Below are 20,165 nucleotides of genomic sequence, written 5' to 3' on the forward strand. Positions count from 1 at the left end.
AAATATAGAAAATGACAGAAATAGTGTTATCCTAATAGTGTTATCCTAATAGTGTTATCCTTGCAAAGTCAGGGTCCATGAAGTACTGAAAACAGGGGTGCAAACATCTCTATCTCTTGGGGATTAAAATTGTGATGCAACCTTAACCTTATTATGGTTTTCGTTTTTAACCTACTTACACCTTTGCTGGACTTTAACCTTTCGGACAGCACACCTAGAATTTTGTAGGCCAGACCAGGGAGGCTACTAAACCCAGGACCGGTATCACTAACATCTAATCAACTCTTAACAGCTGCTGATGGTAAAAAGGTTACAGCAAGTGTGTCACACAAAACAGCTGCAGAAAATCACCATGACAGCGGCAAAAACAGGCGTAGTATCACCGGTAGCGGTCTCACAGCGGACGAAAAACTCAAGACACATCTCCCACATGATACACGCGAAGCTTCCGTCAGTCCAAGCAATAAGAGCGGAGGGTGCAGATGAAGAGTACCATTGGCCACCGTGGAGAACAGCCACGGGCCTGCACCAGGCGACCCTGACCCCAGGCGAGCATGCGGGCATCCCAGGAAACAAACCCGCATGCTGGTCAAGGATCTGGGGGCCGAACCGCACAGGCTCACCCAGCCATGGAGCAACAAGATCCGCCGACCAATACAAACATCAAGCAAGCAGAGTCTCACTCTTTGCTCGTGTAATTTATGGCACTCTGGAGACACACAGCATGTTGGGTAATACAGCATTCATCTTTAATCCGGGACTCAGCATATACCTGTATCAATGTGACTATGTAATCATCTGCCCATATTTCTACCAGTGGGTGGGGGGGATCATTATCAGGTCACATGGTGATGAATTTAGATGTAGGTAATAGTAAAGCTATTTGTGATATCTGATCGAAATCAGGACAGACTAAATGAAAATACTGACCCATCGTTAAATAATTCTTTTTTTTTTCAATCTGAAATGTTTCAGCAGCCAAAGTCGAATTATTATGAAAATACTACCTGCCAAAATACTCATTAATGAATAGTAGGCTATTTGATACTTTACTAAGGTAATCACTGCCAAACGCAGGAACAGACAGAACTCAAATTCCGAAGCACAGTTCTATTGAAATAAAAAGATACCCTTGTTTATCATTCAAAACCGGTGAAACTGGTTGTCGAAACGTAAGCACTGCACGAGCAGTAGGAATGCACACTTCATCTATGTCCGCATTCTGAGAAAATAAAATTGACACCTTGGAACAGCTCAACGTGAAATTTCGAGCGACGCTTCTGCATTATGCATTCAAATCAGCTGAGGAAATCTTAACTATCTGTTTCCTCGTCTGCTGCGACGGGGTGACGAGAGCCGAGCCATTTCGTATTGTTGCAAAAAAAAAACTATCAATTAGCCTAACGCTTTAGTGCGCGAGGAAGGAAGGCATCCGCATAGTTCATATCGCACCCTGGAACACCAGCGCGAGTCGACAGCGGTAAACAAATTTTTTTAATGTTATTTGACTTCTGTCATCTGCTTTTAATTCTACAATTAGGCACGTGTAGTTTTTGATGCAGAAGACGAATTCTGGGGGACTACCGAAAAGACGCATCCAGTTTAGGAGCATTCATTCATTCATGCGTAAAGGTACATCCAAGTGAACATTGCAGCGGTTGCTGCTGCTGCACCACTGCCGCACATCTCTACCATATTGATGAAACCTTACCTTCAAAGTTTGAACATTCCCATCGAATCACTGCAGGAAACAGTCCAACCCGGGCGCGCAAGAACGCAAATTTGAAGTTGAAAATACGTTACCGACCAACGACACTAAGAAGGCTATATAGGTTTAACAGACTGATGAGGCAGGAACGAAAAAGATTCCGGATGCTTCCACCGAGGTCTTCTTGTAATGGCTTATTTTATAGGCAACAAAACCAAATGAAGCGGGCCTATTTAAAAACATGTTTCAATTAAAAAGTGATATTACTCTTAAGCCCTCTGTGATGAGGGTAGCTACAGGTTGAGAAACCATGTTTAAAAAATGTAAACTCTGCCATTAACATCACGCATTGTTTACATGTGAATAGTATGCAGCGGCACAACTTCAAAAGCCTGTTGCTGTATTCGCTTCCTCTCTTGAGTAATGTTCGAGTCGTTTTACTCACCTGTCATTGCACCCCGTTTCTCCTGCAATGTGAGTATCCGGGTCCCGCCTATTGGCGGAGCCTCGCAGTTGAACGGGCTCCGCAATAAACCACTATTGGGTAATATGCTTTTTTAAATTACTTAAGGTTCGTAACCGTAATTATTTTAAAGCTCATTGCATGTCAGATCGGCCGATTACTTTCTGGAGTTTTCCAATATTATGATAGTATTTAAAAAAAGATCCACGGGTCTATCTATTGGCTATAGTACGTACAGGCTATATGGACGTTTTAATGTATCAGTACAGTGACCAAGAGGAATTATCTTTCAGGAAGCGTTTGCATAACATAATCCGCACGCTAGATTTTTTTAAACCCCCGAAACAGATAGCACTGTTATGGTATGCAAAGCTCCGAAGGCGGAACAGCATTGGCACGGTCTGTATTTATCTATCAAAATTGTTTTAGTTATGAACCGAACCTACTGCTTCAACAAAAGACCACTGTTATCCCACACATTTAAATCTAGCCTATTTGTTTGTTAGTTGTTTGTTTTGTTTGTTGCTTATTCATGCTACTTACTGACTTACTTTTTCTAGTTGATGACAGCTGTAGAATATTGAATCTTCAATCCTACAACAAACATCTTATCTGGTTTTAAAAAATTAAAAAATTGTGTCAGTCCCTTCAAAGTGATTTGTGATTTTGCATAAATCATCAGACTGCGTTGTAGAGAACTCAAATAACGATATGCCTTCAATGCCACTTCACACCAGGATCTTGACAAAAATAACCTGGTCTGTCATATGTTCAAAGTGACATCGATTACTCAGGTTTGGTGCTCACTCTGGGGATCTGAGAATACAGCTCATAAATGATATAGCTTGGGAGCTTAAAAACCACCAGTGCGGTTTAGAAAGGCAAGGTAAACTTGAATGTGTCAAAGCATAACCTGAGTCAGATTTATATATTCAGACTAGTTTAGCTATTAAGCTGTCATCAAGCCTCATTCTAGGTTGACTTGTCATAGCTTTCAGACCTAGCCTATGCTTACTGTGTGAACTGGACTTGATGTTCATGGCTATGGATTACTGGTACATAATGAGTATTTTGTGTTTTGTAGTCGTCCAGTGACCTTCGGGATGCACTTATTGCACATCGCTTTGGATAAAAGCGCAAAAAATGTAATGTAATTAAGGAAATGCAGAGGCCAAACTAACAGTATAAGGATGAATTGATAGCCTATGTATATAGCTACCATAACAGTCATTGTTCAACCATTTGCAAACATGGTTCACTTCCTCTCATGGTATGTAGACATGTTGTTCTAATTAAACCGCTCCCAGTCATCTAAAAACAGAGCTTGTACCTTTGAGGATGCGATGGAGATTTTTTTTTTAAATGGGCTCACATACAATTGCACCAGTGAAATTGAGCTGTAGCCTATAACCTACTTACCAATGACAGATGCTTCAAAGATGGCTACATGATTCTCTGAAACATGCATTTTAACCATGGAAACAACCTCCAGAGGTTGTTGGGCAGTGTTGAGAATAGCCTAATGCAATCAGGAAACCACTGGAATGCACTGCCTGAAAACACCCTACAATGTCAAGGGTTTAATCCATGATCCACAAAAACAAGGAAATTTATAATTAGAGAATGAGTGAGAGAAGAGGAGCTACAGGCCTCTTGGTCATGCTATCTTAAGAAGAGGATCCGCCTTGCCCTGTCTTGGTCCATACTCTCAGAAGAAAGGGTTCCAGAAGACTCCTCTGTGTCTTAACAGAGCAAGTTCTGAAAGGGTTCTTTGGTTTGAAAGGTGTGAAGGCTCCCTGATTGGACCCTTTTGCCTGACAAAGAACCCTTGAACTACATAGGGTTCCCCTATGGCAGGGTTGCCCAACCCTGCTCCTGGAAATCTACCGTCCTGTAGGTTTTTACTCCAACCCTAGAAAAGCATGCCTCATTCAACAGCCAAAGATGTCATTGAGCTGCTAATTAGAGGAATCAGGTGTGCCAAGTTTGGGCTGAAATGAAAACCTACAGGACGGCAGATCTCCAGGAACAGGGTTGGGCAGCCCTGCCGTAGGAGAACCCTATGTAGTTCAAGGGTTCTATGCCAGGCAAAATGGTTCAATCGGGGAGCTTTCACACATTTCCCACCTACCAGAGGGTCCCGTAAAGAACTAAAAAAGGGTTCCCATATGAAGACAAACCCAAAAAAAATTCTTTCAGAACCCTTTTTTCTATGTTTTGCAGCAATTCCCCTCTATCTCAGTATTTGTCTTCACAGCTACACACTCATTAGACATCAACGGTCTTCCCTCAACCTCTGGCCTGGGACAGCATTCATTTTTGGTGTTGTTTGGACAATGGTTGTTGGCAGCTAGAGCTGGCCACTTGTATAGGCACTCTATGCAGTTGTTTAGGGCCACGGGCACCCAGAATTTCCTTCCTTGTGATACTGATAGGGATCAACCAAATGTTGCCAGATTCAAACATTTACCGCACCATTGATAAATTAATAATAAACTAACTATTAATGTTTAAAAACTACAATTGCTTACATGGCTGTATCATACAGCAATACACAGTTGTTTTAACTAATTTATTAAGATTTTACTTCATGTCCTAAAATGAAGAAAATAACTGAATGTGTAAATAGGTTTTTCCCCTTGGAAAATGATCGGTCCTTTCCTGACCAACAAAAGTCTATAAAGTGTGCTTTATTTATTTGTTTATTTATTTGATAACTGTAGCACTGACAACAGTTGAAGAGTTGACAACAATGGAAGTCTACAGCTCATTGGGGGTATACAACCACTCTTCTACATGTCTCCATCCATGTTGTTTAAAGACCCCAGTTGGACTGAAGTAACACGCTAACACACTTCTCCGCACACACACTTGCATTTAAGGCACTGTGCTGTGGCTTCCCCCATACAGGCTATTCCATTAGAGGCAGCAGAGCTGCACAACGGGACCTTTTTAAATATTTGCGACTGCATACCCTGTAATCAAATAACTTATAACTGAATTTTGAGCTCTTGTGTTTCGGGTTTTTTTTATTAACTGTGAAAGCGTTTTCTTTTCTTTTCTTTTCTTTTCTTTTCTTTTCTTTTCTTTTCCTGATGTGCATCCAGACAAGTTTGTCACGAAGATCCAATGGGCGCAAGATTAATTAAAAAGTTCTGCCATAAATAAGCCTACTGTTTTTTTCTTAAATATAAATTCCCACTAGATGGCAGCACAATCATGTACCTTTACTTACATTTCCGGAAAAGCCAACAGAGTCACTGCCGAGTTCGTTGAAATTAATGTAATCCTAGAGTATATTAATGTACTTAATGTAATGTTACTGCAAAATATTTAGTGAGTGTTAGCTGAGGCTCTCTTTAGAAATATATTTGTGATTTGATTTTAGAACACGAAAGCAATACAAACGCAGGTTTTAATCCCCGCGAATGGGCAGCTACATGATTTTAATAAACAAACAGTTACCTATAGCAACGAGAAACCGAAAGCGTGAGTTTCTAATGATGGTGATTGGTTGAAAGAATAAAAGACCAGATTTTTGGCCAAACAGATTTTCAGCGCGAGAGTATAACTCGCTGATAGGTCAAGTTCCTCGAAAAGACAAGACTATCAACAAATCATCGGGCGCCATCAACAGTCGTCAAGCTTTCCAGGGGTGGGATTTATAGGATTGACTGAAAGTAAAGAGAAGAAGATCCGCCATTTTCTATTTCGTGCGACTTAAAAAGGCTGAGGTAAGGGAGGTGGATATTTCTCTAAAATGTGTGCTTCTTGGATTTTTACCGCGAAGCATTTTAAGATGGGTATTCTAATACAGTACGTATTTGCTTCGGTGTCTGAACGAACAAAGCGTGAAGAGTAGTCATAGTTAGGTTCCCCTTGACCAAAAGTTCTGTATACAGCAAGGTATGCCGGTAGGTGAGCAGATGTTGCCGAGCCAGCTAATCGGCTAACTTGCTGTGGTGAGCCTGGGCTTCACTCTTGAGTTCGTTGGCGTAACGTTCATAACTTGATATGTGCGTATTTCTGTTAGCAAGCGGCCCGGTTATGCTAGAATTGTTATAATTGCTGTACTTTAGCGCGGGGAAAGACAGAATATAGTTTGATACTTATCACGATGCGCGCGGCCTACTACACTCAGAGTGTCGTGGTAACTGGCGTGCTCATTCATTACGGCTTCCTTGCAGTTGGTATGTTTGCGCTTGTGGATGAACGTCGGCAGTGGAAATTCCATATAACGCTAGGTTGTGTACAGTATATTAATTATACTGTTCGTGAGCTTATGTTGGGTAATTTAAGATTAACTCTTGGTAATGCGGGTTGCTTAATTCATTGGTTCTAAAGAGAGCCAATTCATTCGCAAGCAAGAAAAGTGCGCAACAGGAATTTGTTTTACTTTCGTTGTGACGACTTCTCTAAGTTGCTAATGTTAGCTCTTTCTCGCCACAGTTTGGGGAGTTGGAACGGCACAAGCGCTTGAAATTACTGGTAACGTTACTTTCATTTGGTTGCTAACTTTGTGCTTGGCCAGATATTTCCGCGGGAAACGGTGTAGCTAGCGGGCGTTGGCTAATGGCTAACGATCCATTTAGTAGTAGTTAAACTATAGCTAACTTTGCGGTCGGTGACTTGCCTGACTGTATTTAGCGGACAGACTGCTAAATAGTGCATTTGAACGTTAAGATGCTTCCGTTCACGGGTGAATTGTTGAAGCTACGGGCTCTAGGGATTGGGAAATGTGACTAGTTAACTAGTATTTCTGGTCTGTCAAGTTTTCATGTGGCGCTCATGCACTGAGTCATTAAAACAAGTTAAGGGTTGACTTATTAAGAAACTATGATTGGTGCACGAGGTTACAAATTCAATTCTGTCGCAGTTCAGGCATACCCTAGGATCAAACATGGATTAAACATGACCTCAAACTCCTCATTAGTTGCTTCCTGTAATGCACCAGCTCCTGGGTGTTGTGCAAAATCTGTGGACATAGATTTGTTCTGTAGAGACTATTTTACCTCTGCTGACTATTGACCGCTGCTGATATTTTAAAGTAGTAGATGAAAGGGTAGCAGACTTGAGCTACTGCAGTTTTCCATCTTCAGCTGGTTTTGTAGGCTGTAGTGTACCAGATCAGCAAACAGGAAAGGCTTTCAGCTAAATATTAACTTATTATGGTCAACCTTGTAAATGCTGACAGTTTGTTACCAAGTGTACATACATCTAACATTGACTGCCTTGTTTTAGTTACTGGACCGAAAAATAACAGTACACAACAGTTTTAAACATCTGGATAGGTCATAAATACACATTCAAGGGGAAATGTTTTATATATTTTTTTTTTTCACCAAGAGATATAGGCAGTTTTAATGGCAGATCTCGCCAGTTAGCAGTTAGTTAATTGATTGATTGCTGATTAGGTAGTTACTGATTAGAATAAGTGACTGGTTATTTGTTAATGATCAATACTTTATACAAAATTTGTGTAGTAAATTGATTTGTCTTTCACGCTGTACAACTAGTGCTAGTGTTAAGCTTTTTTGAGAGTTCAGGAGTGGTTGCTTTCTGAAATTCCCCGAGACTTTTTCCATGGAAAGGTTCCACTCCTAAATGTTCCCTGGTTGGGATAAAGTTTTGACCCTTTCTTTCTCCCTATTCTAGGCTCAGCGATAATCACCGCGATAAAGATGGTGAAGATATTCATAGGTAACCTCCCCCAGGAGGCGGACACGGATGAGCTCCAGGCGCTGTTCTCGCAGTACGGGGCGGTAACGGAGTGCGCCATCATCAAAAACTTCGCCTTCGTCCACATGGAGGATCGCAAGAGTGCCACCAAAGCCATCCGCAACCTGCACCTCTACAAGCTGCACGGCACTCCCATAAACGTGGAGGCCAGTCACGGCAAGAACCAGGGCCCGGTGAAACTGCACGTGGCCAACGTGGAGAAGGGCTGCGACGACGAGCTCCGGGCCCTGTTCGAGGAGTACGGCACGGTCACGGAGTGTGCGGTCATCAAGAATTTTGCCTTTATTCACATGGCCAATTCTGAAGAGGCTATGGATGCCATCAAGGGTTTAGACAATTCGGACTTCCAGGGTAAGCAAAAGGATGCAGATTTGCATTGGTGGGGAAAAAAAAAAACAGATTTGTTTGGTGCTTGAGAGGTGGTCTGCTTGTGTTCAGCTTCCTTGATTTAAAAAAAAAAAAAAAAGGAAATAAAGAGGTGTGCTGTGATTTGTTTATTATTGGAAGAGATTAAAGACGGGCATGCCCAGTAGGAACTAGGCATTTCATTTGAAAACCATGGTAAGTCCTGGGGTTGAGGTCCCCAAGGACATGCGGATATCCAGACGTGTCATAGCTTTGCTTCTGAGTAGGTGGGCTTTTTCAAAACATGCTGCGTCTCCCCATGGTGCCTTTTACCTTCCAAATGTGAGGAACAGGTTGGCAAGTGATTGTGCAAGTATTCATTACCGCTGTGTGAACAAAGTCCAGATCTTTAGGGTATCTTTCGTTCAAACATCTTTCATTTTTGTCATGAGTAACATTGGTTTCTTTTAAAGGCAAACGGATTCACGTGCAAATCTCAAAGAGCCGACCTAGAGGTGAGGAGGAGGAAGAGTATGGGCAGCCTCCCCCAGACAGAGCAGGGTATTGGCCCCCTCGTTTTCCCGGGGATGGGCCTGAGCCAGGTCCACCTGGCTACTTCAGGGGGCGCTTCAGTCACCCTGTATCCCACGGGCCCGGGTACCCCCCTGCCCCTCCTCCCCCGCCCCCACCTCCCCCGAGGCGAGCCCCCTACCCCGACCGGTCGGCCTCCTACGACCGGGAACGGGAGCGCGATAGCTACGGGGTCGTGGACTATTACGAGAAATACCGCGCCCGTCCGTACGGCATCACCTCGTACGAGGAGCGGCGCGTCAGCTCCATCCCGCCTCCCCCCCCGCCCCCCGCCTCCGCCATCATGAGGGAGCGCCTAGCGCCCTCGGGCCTCGACCCCTACGAGCGTCGGCCCCTCCCGCCCCCGGCCTCTTCGTACTACCCCCGGGACCGCAGTCCCATCCGGAGGGCGCCGCCTGCGCCCGTCGCCCCCGCCGGGAACGGGTACTCGTACGAGCGCTCCCGCCTCTCGCCGCTGTCCATGTCCAGGACCCCGCTGTACGGGATGCCACGCGCCCGGGACCCCTACGCCGACCGGGTGCCGCCGCCGCCGCCGCCACCCCCCGCACGCTACTCGTACTAACCGCACCCCGGCGCGTTCTCTCAAGGTGAGGATAGGTTGCCGTCGCGTCGGAATGGTTAGAGGTGGGTGTAGCGCTCGCTTTCAATGCAGTAGCTGCTGTGAGCCGACGAGAGATGCCTTTACAGCGTATGGCATTCGGATACAAGGACAACACGGCTGGTTCCGTTGCACTGATGTTCTGTTTGTAGCTTTCGTGTGGGGGAAGAACCAGCCGGCTAGTTCCTGACCTGGATTGGTCATGAATAAATGCATTCCATTCTTAAATGTGTAAAATTATGAGCTAAAAGCTTAACGAGATTCACAGATGATTTTAAGATCTAACTTAGTCGCACTTAATATTCGGCTGAATCTTGTTGGAGCCTTCCAACTAGGGATGTCGGTGTGGTGTGCGTTCAAACCATTCGATCAGTAAAATCAGGTCTGCATCATATGTTTAATCAAATTTACATCCATGTCTGCGTAGCAGCTAGAAGCTAAGATTTTTTTTAAAAATCAAAAATGATCGCCCACTACTGCGATGCCTACTCTGCAAATATGACTATTTGCTGGTCGCGTGTTCCATTGAGTGGTAAAAGGCGGTTGACCTGTTTGATTTGCTCTCTTTCCAGGTTTAAGTTATCTGACAAGATCGTCGTCTCCTGATGCACGCGGCGCAAAACCACCTCGTCTGTGGCGGATCGCGTTTCGTTCGACACCGGCTCTTACGGAAGGAATTCTAGTGCGGACCACCCGTCCTATAAAACGCTTTTACGCTCGTTCGTTTTCGTCAACTTGCTTAAACTGTAACCGATTTCATTATTTTCTTTTTGTTTTTGTTTTTTACTACTTGTTTTTATTGTCCAAGCCCCTGACGTTTCAAACAGAAGGAAATGTAATTTAGGAAACTGTACAAATTTTGGATATAATATTGAATTGATAGCTCTAAATAAGGCGTTCCACGCTCTTCAGTTCTAATTAACACTGCAAATGTATAACGAAAATAAATTAATCGCAAGAGGGAACGGTTGTAACTTCCAACACTTTCGAGACTTGTGTATTAGTTAAAAAAAAAAAAAAATAACCAATACTTTGGCAATCTTGTAAAAAAATCGAACCCGTTTCATTTAGCGTACTCAAGACTTGTCGCATCCTGCGAAGGGACGGTACTCTTAATTGCGCTTGGCGACTCTGATAGCGCAGCAGTTAAAATTCAAATGCAAGTGTGATGTGTTGCATATGTGTATGTTAGTTTTGAACTTAAAGCTGCACACCGTAATACCCCAAAGGGAGGACATGTACGTTTTTATTTTCATTACAGAAGATCTTTAAGTGCAAAGCCTTTTAAATAAACTTGTTTGAACTGAATCCTTATTTTGAACTTTTATTTAACTCCCCACTCCCGTCTCTAAACGGCTTTCAGCTTCGTGTCCTAGTGCCATTCTTAGTGCTCCCTTGCTAATATTGTGTTTCCTAAAAAGAAATAGACATTTTGCAGGCTTTTTTCACTTTTGCATGGACTCATTTTAATTTTCTAAAATGTGATGACATTCCCGCTACCTGATTTGACAATGTCGTGGAAAGATGAGGCTCCAAATCTACAGCTTTTCAGATAAAGCGACCCGACCAATTAGGTCCAAAGGGCAAGACCCTCCAGTTTGCGATGTGAATTTTTTCAAAAAATCACTGTTGCCAGCGTGAAAACACAAAATGAATTCCCCTTTCCCGCTGATTTTTCTCGTAAATTCCGATACCTACGTGCTGCTTGGTCCCAAACCGGAATACTCCCACTGCCCTGTCCGTCCGTGTTGCCGAAGATGCTCTTCGTTTAACCTTTCAGTTCGAAATTCATCATGAACAAACTTTTTCAGTGAAGTCTCTTGGTTGCGTCCTAGTTGGCCTTTCTGGCTTCGCTTGTGTGTACTCATTTTATAACTTTTTGAGAATAGCTTTGTGTACTTGGTGTCCTCAGTAACAGGAGAGTTTGGGGGTTGGCAGCAGAGAGGTGGAAAATTGCTGTCGTAAGGTAAGTTTAAACATCCTGGTCCTAGAACTCTGCTACAAGAAATTTTCGAGGGTGGTATGTCCAGGTTGAAATAAAGTGGGATCCTGGAAAATATCTTGTCTCTGCAAGGTCACCATTGTGGTTCTCTGTAATGTCCGGATGCACTGAGATTATCCAAAAATTGGCCTTTATTCCATTTTAACATCGCTACTAATGGAGTGTAAGGGGTTGTACATACACATTGGTGGAAGTTTAAGATTAAGTTTGTTCTACCTCTAACCTTGTTCCACAGAGGCAGTAAAATATATTTGCACTAGACGAAGAAGGGGTCAGGTCCTTTAAGTGGTACTGTATTGGGTTAGCAGTAGACTAATAAACACTTCAGGAATTGATGAAAAGTTCTTTGAAATTTATGGTAAAACCCGTTTGCAACTTTAAGTGATGTCAGAACGCACCAAAGTGAAGAGTTTATTCCTTTGATTAGAATTATGACCTTGCTGTGGCCTTATTTTCAAATGGGGTACTCATTTTGAAGCTAAACTTTTATAACCACACTAGCATTGACAATATTTTCATTTGAATAGGAATGTCAAACAAGTCCTGGTTGGTTGCTTAGTGCCTGCTGGTCTGTTAGTACATAGGATATGATTCGCTAGTCCACTTTTTAAACCGTACATGTCCTTTTGGCTCATTTTGCAAGGAGCCATATTGTACTCTAGGAAAAATGCTGAGCCCCCCCCTCCCTCCAGTGGGTTGTGACTCATTTCAATGTAATGCTTGTCTTTACATCAGCTTGATTGATTTAATTGTGCATGCTACTTACATTTTTGAACTTGTGTGGTTAACTAGTCAGTCCATAACTCCTTTTGTATTTGTGATGATATACAATATTTCCACTGGTGCAGTTTTTTTGTATGTGTGAGTTTATAGAAAGAATGCTGAAGGAATCTATTTTACAATTTCATCAAACATTGGTGAGTTTGAAAAAAAATTAACCAGGTACACAGCTTGGAAACATCAGCTGTTTTTCTGGCTGGTGAGTTTACTTCTTTTTTTTTTTTTTTTGTAGAAAACCTCATGGGGGGGGGGGGGGGGGCTATTGGATGCCTGTTTAATTTTTAGTACGGTTATGAAAACTGCATTGAATTAAATGTATTTTGTGAATATGCTCTTCCAAAATAAAATGCTAAAACCCATAAACGCTGTCAGTTGATTTATTTTTTAAACAAACTAATGTGGTTGGGAGGTTAACCATGTGACATACAAGTATTTCAAGGCACTCCTGTTTTATTTTGTGTATTTAGGAGAATTCCCTTTAGAATCCTGCTGGTTGACTGTATTCATGTACCAGTACAGTGTTGGAGCAATGTCAAGAGTCTGTTAGCTTCTTTTTTTTTTTTACACTTTCCTTCATGTTGGAAGTGAACCAGGTGTTGTTTCTCGTGGAAAAAGCTCCAGGGGCCAAATTTACAGCCCTTGCGTGAGTGAACGTGCCCTGTGATGCAGTGGATTGCAAGACTTGCAGGGGGTCTGTGCCACAGGTAAAAATTGCCAAGTTTTGCTTGCAGCAGAAGATCAATCACCAGCTAAACAGAAGTGACCCACCTTGATGTTCTGGAACTTCAGCTTAGTCCTGTTTGGTTCCTCTTCACCTTGGGAAGAGACATCACAAGACTCTTTTCCTGGGCTTCAGGGTAATGGTTCTTTTTTTTTTCTTTTTTACATACAGCATGTATTAACACCAGGGGCATCTTACTGTGACGTGTTGACTACAAGGCTTTTGAGGACTCCAAAGTCAATAATGTGAATGTAACGTTCCCTGAGGACCAGATATGTGCTCTGGGAATTCATTTTTCTAAGCATTTCATTTGCAGCTGACAACGGCTAACAACATGCTGTATTGTTACTAGGAATATGAAAGAGTTACTGAAACTGGTTGTCCATGACTTCACCGTACACTCAACTGTGCTGGAACAGTTCTTAAAGGGGAGGCCTATTTTGAAAATTTATTTAAAGGCATAATTCACTGCGAATATTAATATTTTTTGTGATTGTGAAGGTCCCCTCTTTTTATGTAACGATAAATATTTTAGATTATAAAGGCTTCCCACAAGCTGGCTTCACAATGGCTGGTATAGGGGCAGTTGATTCATAGTCTGGAGTAAGGATGTCCAATCTTACTGGAAAGGGGCCGGTGTGGGGTGCAGGTTTTTGTTTTAACCCAGCACCAAGACACCTGATTCAGCGTATTGATTGAAGACGATGATTGGTTAATCAGTTGAATCAGGTGTAGTGCTGGCCTAAAACAACCTGCACCCACACCGACCTACCATGTTCGTATAAGATTGTACACTCCTGGTCTAAAGCAAGTGAATACACTTCAAGTAGTTCCAAAGCTGGTTGTACGGGTACAGCATAATTTCACTAGGTTTATTCATATGCTTTCCAAGTGCGCAGCGGTCTCGTTTTGCTTGCTCTATCGGAAATCGTTCTTGCCGAAAATTGGATTAAACGTTACCTACACTCGGCGATCTAGGTGTTTCTTCCCTCCCTTCAAGTAAATCTTTGTAGTGTACACTAGAGCTACGGAGTGCCGAAATTGCTTGTATGCTCATAGCGCGTGTATGAAATCGAAAGATTTCAACTTGTGTGAACTTTTGCACGTGCTTATAAGAGCAATACACCTGCAAGAAAAAAGTAGAGCCAGTTTATCAGTTTTAATTTCAGCTAAGATCTACTCAGCAAGATTCCATAGCAGAAAATGCACATACCACCCTGAGACTTCATTCTGCCAAGTGTCTGTTAACCATTTCATAAACACATCGGACTGGAATTGAATTTAAGTACTTTGGGGGCAGACGCTGCAGCCGGAAGTCGTGCATTGTATAAAGTGGAGCAAGGGAGATATTTTGTGGATGAGCAACCTGTGCCCTGACTTAATTTTATTCTCTTGTCGCAACTGTAAGGTGGGTTCTGGTGCAAAATGACTGAATCATCACAGGTCAGCAGTGGCAACATGTGTGGGTGATGTGAATCTTGAAAAGAAAACTAGCACCTATTTACTGTGCTTGTGAGTTCTTAAATGGTGACTTTGGAAAGCGGTATGGCAACTGAGCAACCAGAGACTGTAAAAAGCAACTCATTTTCCAGTTGCTAGAACTTCCCGGAAGTTGCGAGGACCTGGGAGATTATCTCCCTTGACAGCGACGCCATTTCGTAACTAATTTCATTCATTAGCAGTGGAGCTGGCGATACTGGTAAGTGACAGAGCTGGTTCGGTACTTCAGTATATCAAGGTATGTGTCCACAGTAATAATTTAAATTCTTAAATCGTGTACTGTCGGTTGTTTAGATTGATCAGAAAGTTAGCGTTATACTTAATTGGTTAAAAAAAATAGTTTCCTAACGTATAGTATATTGCTGACGTCAAACTTCAGATTGCCAACAAACTAGCTAGCAAGCCGTGTTACTCTCTAGCTTGTCGCATAGACTATCCACTAGTTGCTTGGTTTTGTTTTACGTTCAGTGTTGTTTAGTTATGGATTGCTGGTATGATAAATAATAATGTACATAATTAATTAGCATTACGTTAGCAACTACACCTGGGTATTAAGTTAGCTAGACTATGGAACTTCGCTTAGTTAACTACTTTGCGCTGGTTGTCATACATCGCTACGGAAGTAGCCTCATCTCCGTCAGGCCTAGCTAGCTGGTACTGTGGATGGTGGCTCAGAGTTCCTGCGAGCTTCAGAGTCCTGAGCAAGCACTCACTCTCGTCACAGTGATAGCCAACGATCGCTGCTACTTTGGCTAATCATTCACTGTGACTTTTAGCCAAGTTATTTACAGTGCGAATATAAAAAAATGGTGTAACCTTATTGACGTTAGCCAGCAGTTTGCATAGCTGCTAGTTGGCTAATCCCTGACTAAACAACTTGCAGAGACTCGGTATTGGTTTCGTTTTTTCAGTTCGAGACAAGCCCGTTTTGCTTTCTGGTAAGTTTCGTGCGTATCAGAAGTGAAACGGCCGCAGTTAAAAGCTGCCTGGGTTACATCACCAAATTTGTCATGAGAAATATTTGCTGACAAATTTAGCTTACAAGTTGGCCATATCTAAATACCAGCCAGATGGCCACTTATTAAAAAAAAAAAAAAAAAAAGTTTAACTAAACTATTATAAATATATTGCCATGAATGTATATTTTCCGATGCAAGTGAATTATATTTAATTATTGATTATGCATATTGAGATGAATTATTGCAATAAAAATTGTAAAAGATAAAATAAAAACAACTAAACTATACAGTAAATGGATAATTGACTTGGCGGAATAATATGCACGTAGCTGTACAGTATTCGTACGGTAAGTACATGCGATAATTTAGCTGTAACGTTTGTCAGTCGAAGTTATATTTAGATTCAACTTGTTGATTTTTCACAATCGTTAATTCCAAAAACTTAACTTTGCTACCACGCTTGGGCCAGTAAGTTAGCATCTTTCTTACAGCAACTTTTTATACATGTATTTGTTATTTTCGACTTCATTATAGGAGTAGGAGCACTTTGACGTGACCATGGTAAAGATATTCATCGGAAACCTGTCCCAGGACACCACGGCAGAGGAGCTTCGCTCTGTCTTTTCCCAATATGGAACAGTCTCCGAGTGTGATGTCTTGAAGAGATATGGTTTCGTGCACATGGACAGCAAGGCAGATGCTGAGGAAGCCATCCGCAACCTGAACCAGCGCGAGCTGAACGGTATGGCCATGAACGTGGAGTTGAGTCGCGGCAAGTCCAGAGCCACCACAAAGCTGCACGTGAGCAATCTCAGCAGCGGCTGCACCAATCAGGAGCTGCGCGCTAAGTTTGAGGAGTACGGGCCGGTGGTGGAGTGCGACATCGTAAAGGACTACGCTTTTGTGCATATGGAGCGTGTAGAGGATGCAATGGAGGCCATCAGTGGGTTGGATAATACTGCATTCCAAGGTGAATCTGCAGACGGGATAGGATTGGCTCCCAGGTTTTGGATCTGAGGTTTTTTGTTTGTTTGTTTGTTTGTTTTACAAAGAATCACCAGTTATGAAGTCCTGGCTTGGACAGTGCTTCATAGGGTGATGTTTTAGGCGCTGCCTTGCTTGGATAGGAAATGCTGCTTTGAAACCTTTCCCTAAGACATGTTTGGAATTTCTTCATGAAAATCTTTGAAATGCAGTTTTATGAGTACATTTAATTTAATGTACTTTGCAAGGTTTAATGTACTTTGCTACGTATGAAGTGTAGGGAATTTGTACAGGTCCAGTTTGTGGACCTGACCGGACAATGTAATGTCCTGTCCGAGTAATTGATTGAAATAAATTTATTGTTATGAATTCGCATCTCAACCACCCCTAGGCTATGATCTGTTCTGATGGCACTAACCCCCCCCTCCTCCCTCGTTTGCAATGAAGCATCCAGCTGTACATGTTGTCTGGGTTTGAGAGAACCTAAATCTGGCAACCCTAATGGAAGTGTCATCTGGCTCAGGGCAAGCTGGTTGACTGCGGAGTGGAAATGAGAAGTGGCCGTACATTCCATGTCTACTCTCCCCCAAATTCACACAGGTTGAGTTTGCAGCGGTGAGCTCAAATGCGCATAAATTGACCATTCCAAATTAAGAGAGAAGGGGTTTAACTATCACCGTTTATGTGGTCATTTAGCCATTTTGGATGGCAAGAAACATGCAGAGAATAAGCAGGCTGGAGTTTTGTTTTTTTTTTTGCAAGGTCAAAGCAGCGCTGTGATTGTTTGGAGGCAGGGGAAACGTGCGTGTCACTGGGAAAAGCCAACCCTTTTGTTGCGTGTCTTCTTCCCACTCTTCAAGGCAAACTGATGAGCGTGCAGCTGTCCACCAGCCGCCTGCGCACTGCCCCGGGCATGGGAGACCACGCGGGCTGCTTCGTCTGCGGCGAGCCGGGGCACTGGTCCAAAGACTGCCACCTGGCTCAGAACGGCGGCTACGGCGTCGGGCCGGGGGGTCAGGGCGGCGGCGGCGGCGGCTACGGCTTCCGCGGCGGCAGAGGCTTCCCCCAGGGAGCTCCCGGGTTCGGCAGGGGCGGGCCGGGGTATCCCGGCGGTCCTGGGATTCCGAGGGGGCCAGCGCCCGCTTTCTACGGGGGCTCGTCTTTCGGGGCAGGGGGGGGCTACGCGGGGGAGGCGTCCTCGCTTCCCATGGGCCACAGGCCTGGCTACGGGCCGCCGGGGCCGTACGGCTCCGAAGCGCCGGCCCCGTACGGCGGCAGGGCCGAGAACGTCTTCCCCGACGGCGCCGCCGCCGCCGCTTACGAAAGCCAGCGCCACAGCGGCGTGGATTTCTACGAGCAGTTCCGGGCCCGTCCGTACGGCGCCGGCGCCAGCTACGGCGACGAGCGCCATCTGCCCTCAGCCTACTCTTCCGTCCCCGCCTCACCCGCCATCTCCAGGGAGCGCCTGCCCCTCGACCCCTACGAGCGCCGTCCGCCGCCCCCTCCGCCGGCCTCCGGCTCCTCGTACTATTCGCGGGACCGGAGCCCGGTCCGGCGAGGCCCGGCCTCGGGGGACGGCGTCTCGTACGAGCGCTCGCGCCTCTCCCCCGGCTCCTCCGGCTCCAGGAGCTCCGCGTACGATCTGCAGCGGGCCCGGGACACCTATAGCGATCGGGCGCGTTATGCTTACTAACTCGCCCCCCCCCCCATCCGTCCCCCCCCCTTCTTTCTGCAAGGTGAGAGCTAGATGCTGTTGCTATGCTAACTGTTGTGTTCTTGTTGCTTGGTCTCATTGCTACACAGTAAGAACAGTGGAAACCTAATATATTTCAGGTCGTTTGTGGCACACCGATTTATGTTTGGGAATAGGCAGGGCTGTGGACAAGTTCCTAACGACTTTCAGGGTTTAGGAACACGCTACTGCATGTAACTTAGACGAGCTCCCTCCCGGGAGTAGTGGGTTTTTTCAGAAAAAAAGCGGGTGTGCACTTTACAGATTGTGGGGGTTCATGCGAGTGTGGTCTGCTCTCTTTTCAGTTTTGCGTAAACTGTGGGTGGTGCCTTTGGAACCGTTTCCCCAACCTCGCGTGGCATGTCGAGAAGCGAACACTCTCACGAAACCTCCCAGCTGAGTTTCAAGAGCGGTGCGAGGGGACGGGAAAGGGGTTTTCCCTCATTTTCATTCCCAACACTGGATTTACTCATCTCTCAACCAGCTAAACAGACATAACTTCCATTTACTTAGAGAATAAGGGATTAGTTGCTTTCTATTGGCTCGCTGCAGACAAATTCATACACTGTGGAATTTTCTGTAATTTTTGTAAATATATTAATTTGCTTAAATTGTTGTGGGTGCAATCATTACCTGTCTTGTCATTAACGTTTTGTTTGAATTCCAGATGTAGTTAGTATATCTGCAGTTTTATTTGTGTTCATGCACTTTGCTTGCTGTTCTGATCAAAAAAACACCTTGGCAAGAATCTTTTTTTTTTTTATAAACGAGCACACATTTTTAAAAAATTTTGTGGCACAAAGCGATTGTATTTCGTCACGGCTGTGACTGTAAAATACTTAAAAATTATTTATATTCTGAAGGATACAGATCATCTTGTTATTTTGTATAAAAGTGGTTGATGAATCAAAACTTTTGAACCGTGAAGACCGATGCTTGTTGGTAATGTTGGGCTATAGTTCAGAATTAATTGTAATTTCCAAGAAAAGTTTTTTTTTAGTTTGTTTTGTTCTGAATGTGAGCAGTTGTTGGAAGTGCATGTACATATTACTCTTTCTTAAAATAAGGTCATTTCAGGTTAACCAAAATATAATGGGCTAATAAATAAAGGGCGAAGTTGTATTCAAACCAGACATGCCGCTTTTCATATGTGTATGTTTTGACAGATCTTTTAGATTTTTGCATGACCTGTTACTGTTCTGTAAAAAATGCCCCTGGCTTTCACACCAAATGGCTTTCTGCCAAATAGCGTTGCTTAATCTAGTTTAGATGGTGGCTTCTGTATAACCAAAGGTGCAAATTGTCAGAAATCAAGTGTATTTTCCCCAAAGATGGTGAATTCCATCAGCAGGGGATTTTGACCTTTATTAATTTTTTTTTTTTAAAGGGCAGTGATGGGTAAATGAATGTACAGATGTTACAAATAAAGTTTGATTGAATGACAAGTTTGCTCCGAATACACGTTAATGAAATTTCCGAAGTTGGTGTGGCATATGTGCATAATTTATGGAGCTGTCCTTTCATTTTTACGCACTGAAATTGTCATTTGTGAATGCTGCAGTTTAAGAAAGAGAACTGAGAGTCTGATATTCAGAACATTCCTGAAAGTATAATCCACAAACCATGATCTCTGCACAAGTGTACCAGCTAACCACATTTGATTTGAATTAAGTCAGCCTTAACTCAGGGTCGTTTTTTTACTTTCAGACTACAGGGCTAGCATGTGACCTTCCTATTGATGGGTGATTTAAAATTACTTTCTGTGCTTTGCAAATAGTTTATAAACTGGTTACAAATGTGTATATTTTTATGTATGTTGCCTTTTTTAATAAACCAGAGTTTTTGGTGAAAATCTTACTTGGTTAATTGGCTCTATTTCATCATGTTTTTGCATTTGGGCCCTGGAGTTCCTCTGTCATTGGGAAACGTCACTGTCCGAATACATATGCGTTTTACTATATTCCAATGACAAAACATCACATAATGTTGACTCCCTTTTTGGTGAACAGGTGGTTAGTGGCGGTGAGAAAAGAAATTGCAGTA

The 20,165-nt window shown here is 43.4% G+C and overlaps 3 protein-coding genes across 15 annotated transcripts in view; 2 read left to right on the forward strand and 1 right to left on the reverse strand.

Moving 5' to 3' along the window:
- Positions 1 to 2,435, reverse strand: part of LOC135250009 (RAS guanyl-releasing protein 2-like) — a 38,188-nt gene extending 35,753 nt beyond the window's left edge. For 4 of the 5 annotated variants that reach the window (XR_010328845.1, XM_064325788.1, XM_064325786.1 and 1 more), the window contains exon 1: positions 1,712 to 2,134. The gene's annotated coding sequence lies outside the window, so the exon portion shown is untranslated. The other variant, XM_064325787.1, reaches the window with a different exon arrangement.
- Positions 2,436 to 5,728: 3,293 nt separating this feature from the next.
- On the forward strand, positions 5,729 to 10,752 carry rbm4.3 (RNA binding motif protein 4.3). 6 transcript variants are annotated; one of them, XM_064325800.1, is made up of 4 exons: positions 5,729 to 5,905; positions 7,827 to 8,261; positions 8,729 to 9,433; positions 10,017 to 10,227. In XM_064325800.1, the coding sequence occupies exons 2-3, from the start codon at positions 7,853 to 7,855 to the stop codon at positions 9,406 to 9,408; spliced, it is 1,089 nt and encodes a 362-aa protein (XP_064181870.1). In that variant the 5' UTR covers positions 5,729 to 5,905; positions 7,827 to 7,852; the 3' UTR covers positions 9,409 to 9,433; positions 10,017 to 10,227. The 6 variants fall into 6 exon arrangements, with proteins under 6 accessions (XP_064181870.1, XP_064181873.1, XP_064181871.1 ...); XM_064325803.1 differs by lacking the exon at positions 5,729 to 5,905 and adding an exon at positions 5,918 to 5,987; XM_064325801.1 differs by lacking the exon at positions 5,729 to 5,905 and adding an exon at positions 5,999 to 6,133.
- A 2,960-nt stretch (positions 10,753 to 13,712) lies between these two features.
- LOC135250012 (RNA-binding protein 4.1-like) lies at positions 13,713 to 19,979 on the forward strand. 4 transcript variants are annotated; one of them, XM_064325795.1, is made up of 5 exons: positions 13,716 to 14,038; positions 14,105 to 14,646; positions 15,941 to 16,376; positions 17,251 to 18,126; positions 18,428 to 19,979. In XM_064325795.1, the coding sequence occupies exons 3-4, from the start codon at positions 15,965 to 15,967 to the stop codon at positions 18,081 to 18,083; spliced, it is 1,245 nt and encodes a 414-aa protein (XP_064181865.1). In that variant the 5' UTR covers positions 13,716 to 14,038; positions 14,105 to 14,646; positions 15,941 to 15,964; the 3' UTR covers positions 18,084 to 18,126; positions 18,428 to 19,979. The 4 variants fall into 4 exon arrangements, with proteins under 4 accessions (XP_064181868.1, XP_064181865.1, XP_064181864.1 ...); XM_064325798.1 differs by having other exon boundaries at positions 13,713 to 14,646; positions 15,941 to 16,148; XM_064325794.1 differs by having other exon boundaries at positions 13,716 to 14,685.
- Positions 19,980 to 20,165: the final 186 nt, after the last annotated feature.

Source organism: Anguilla rostrata, chromosome 3 (assembly GCF_018555375.3).
Source record: "Anguilla rostrata isolate EN2019 chromosome 3, ASM1855537v3, whole genome shotgun sequence".
Lineage (NCBI taxonomy): Eukaryota > Metazoa > Chordata > Actinopteri > Anguilliformes > Anguillidae > Anguilla > Anguilla rostrata.

What these genes read in the sequence shown, in the direction of transcription:
- rbm4.3 (XM_064325800.1), top strand. Translation starts at nt 7,853, where the DNA reads ATGGTGAAGATATTCATAGGTAACCTCCCCCAGGAGGCGGACACGGAT. An exon ending in AGACAATTCGGACTTCCAGG is followed by an intron (nt 8,262 to 8,728) that starts GTAAGCAAAAGG and finishes TTTCTTTTAAAG; the next exon opens with GCAAACGGATTCACGTGCAA.
- LOC135250012 (XM_064325794.1), top strand. Translation starts at nt 15,965, where the DNA reads ATGGTAAAGATATTCATCGGAAACCTGTCCCAGGACACCACGGCAGAG. An exon ending in GGATAATACTGCATTCCAAG is followed by an intron (nt 16,377 to 17,250) that starts GTGAATCTGCAG and finishes CCACTCTTCAAG; the next exon opens with GCAAACTGATGAGCGTGCAG.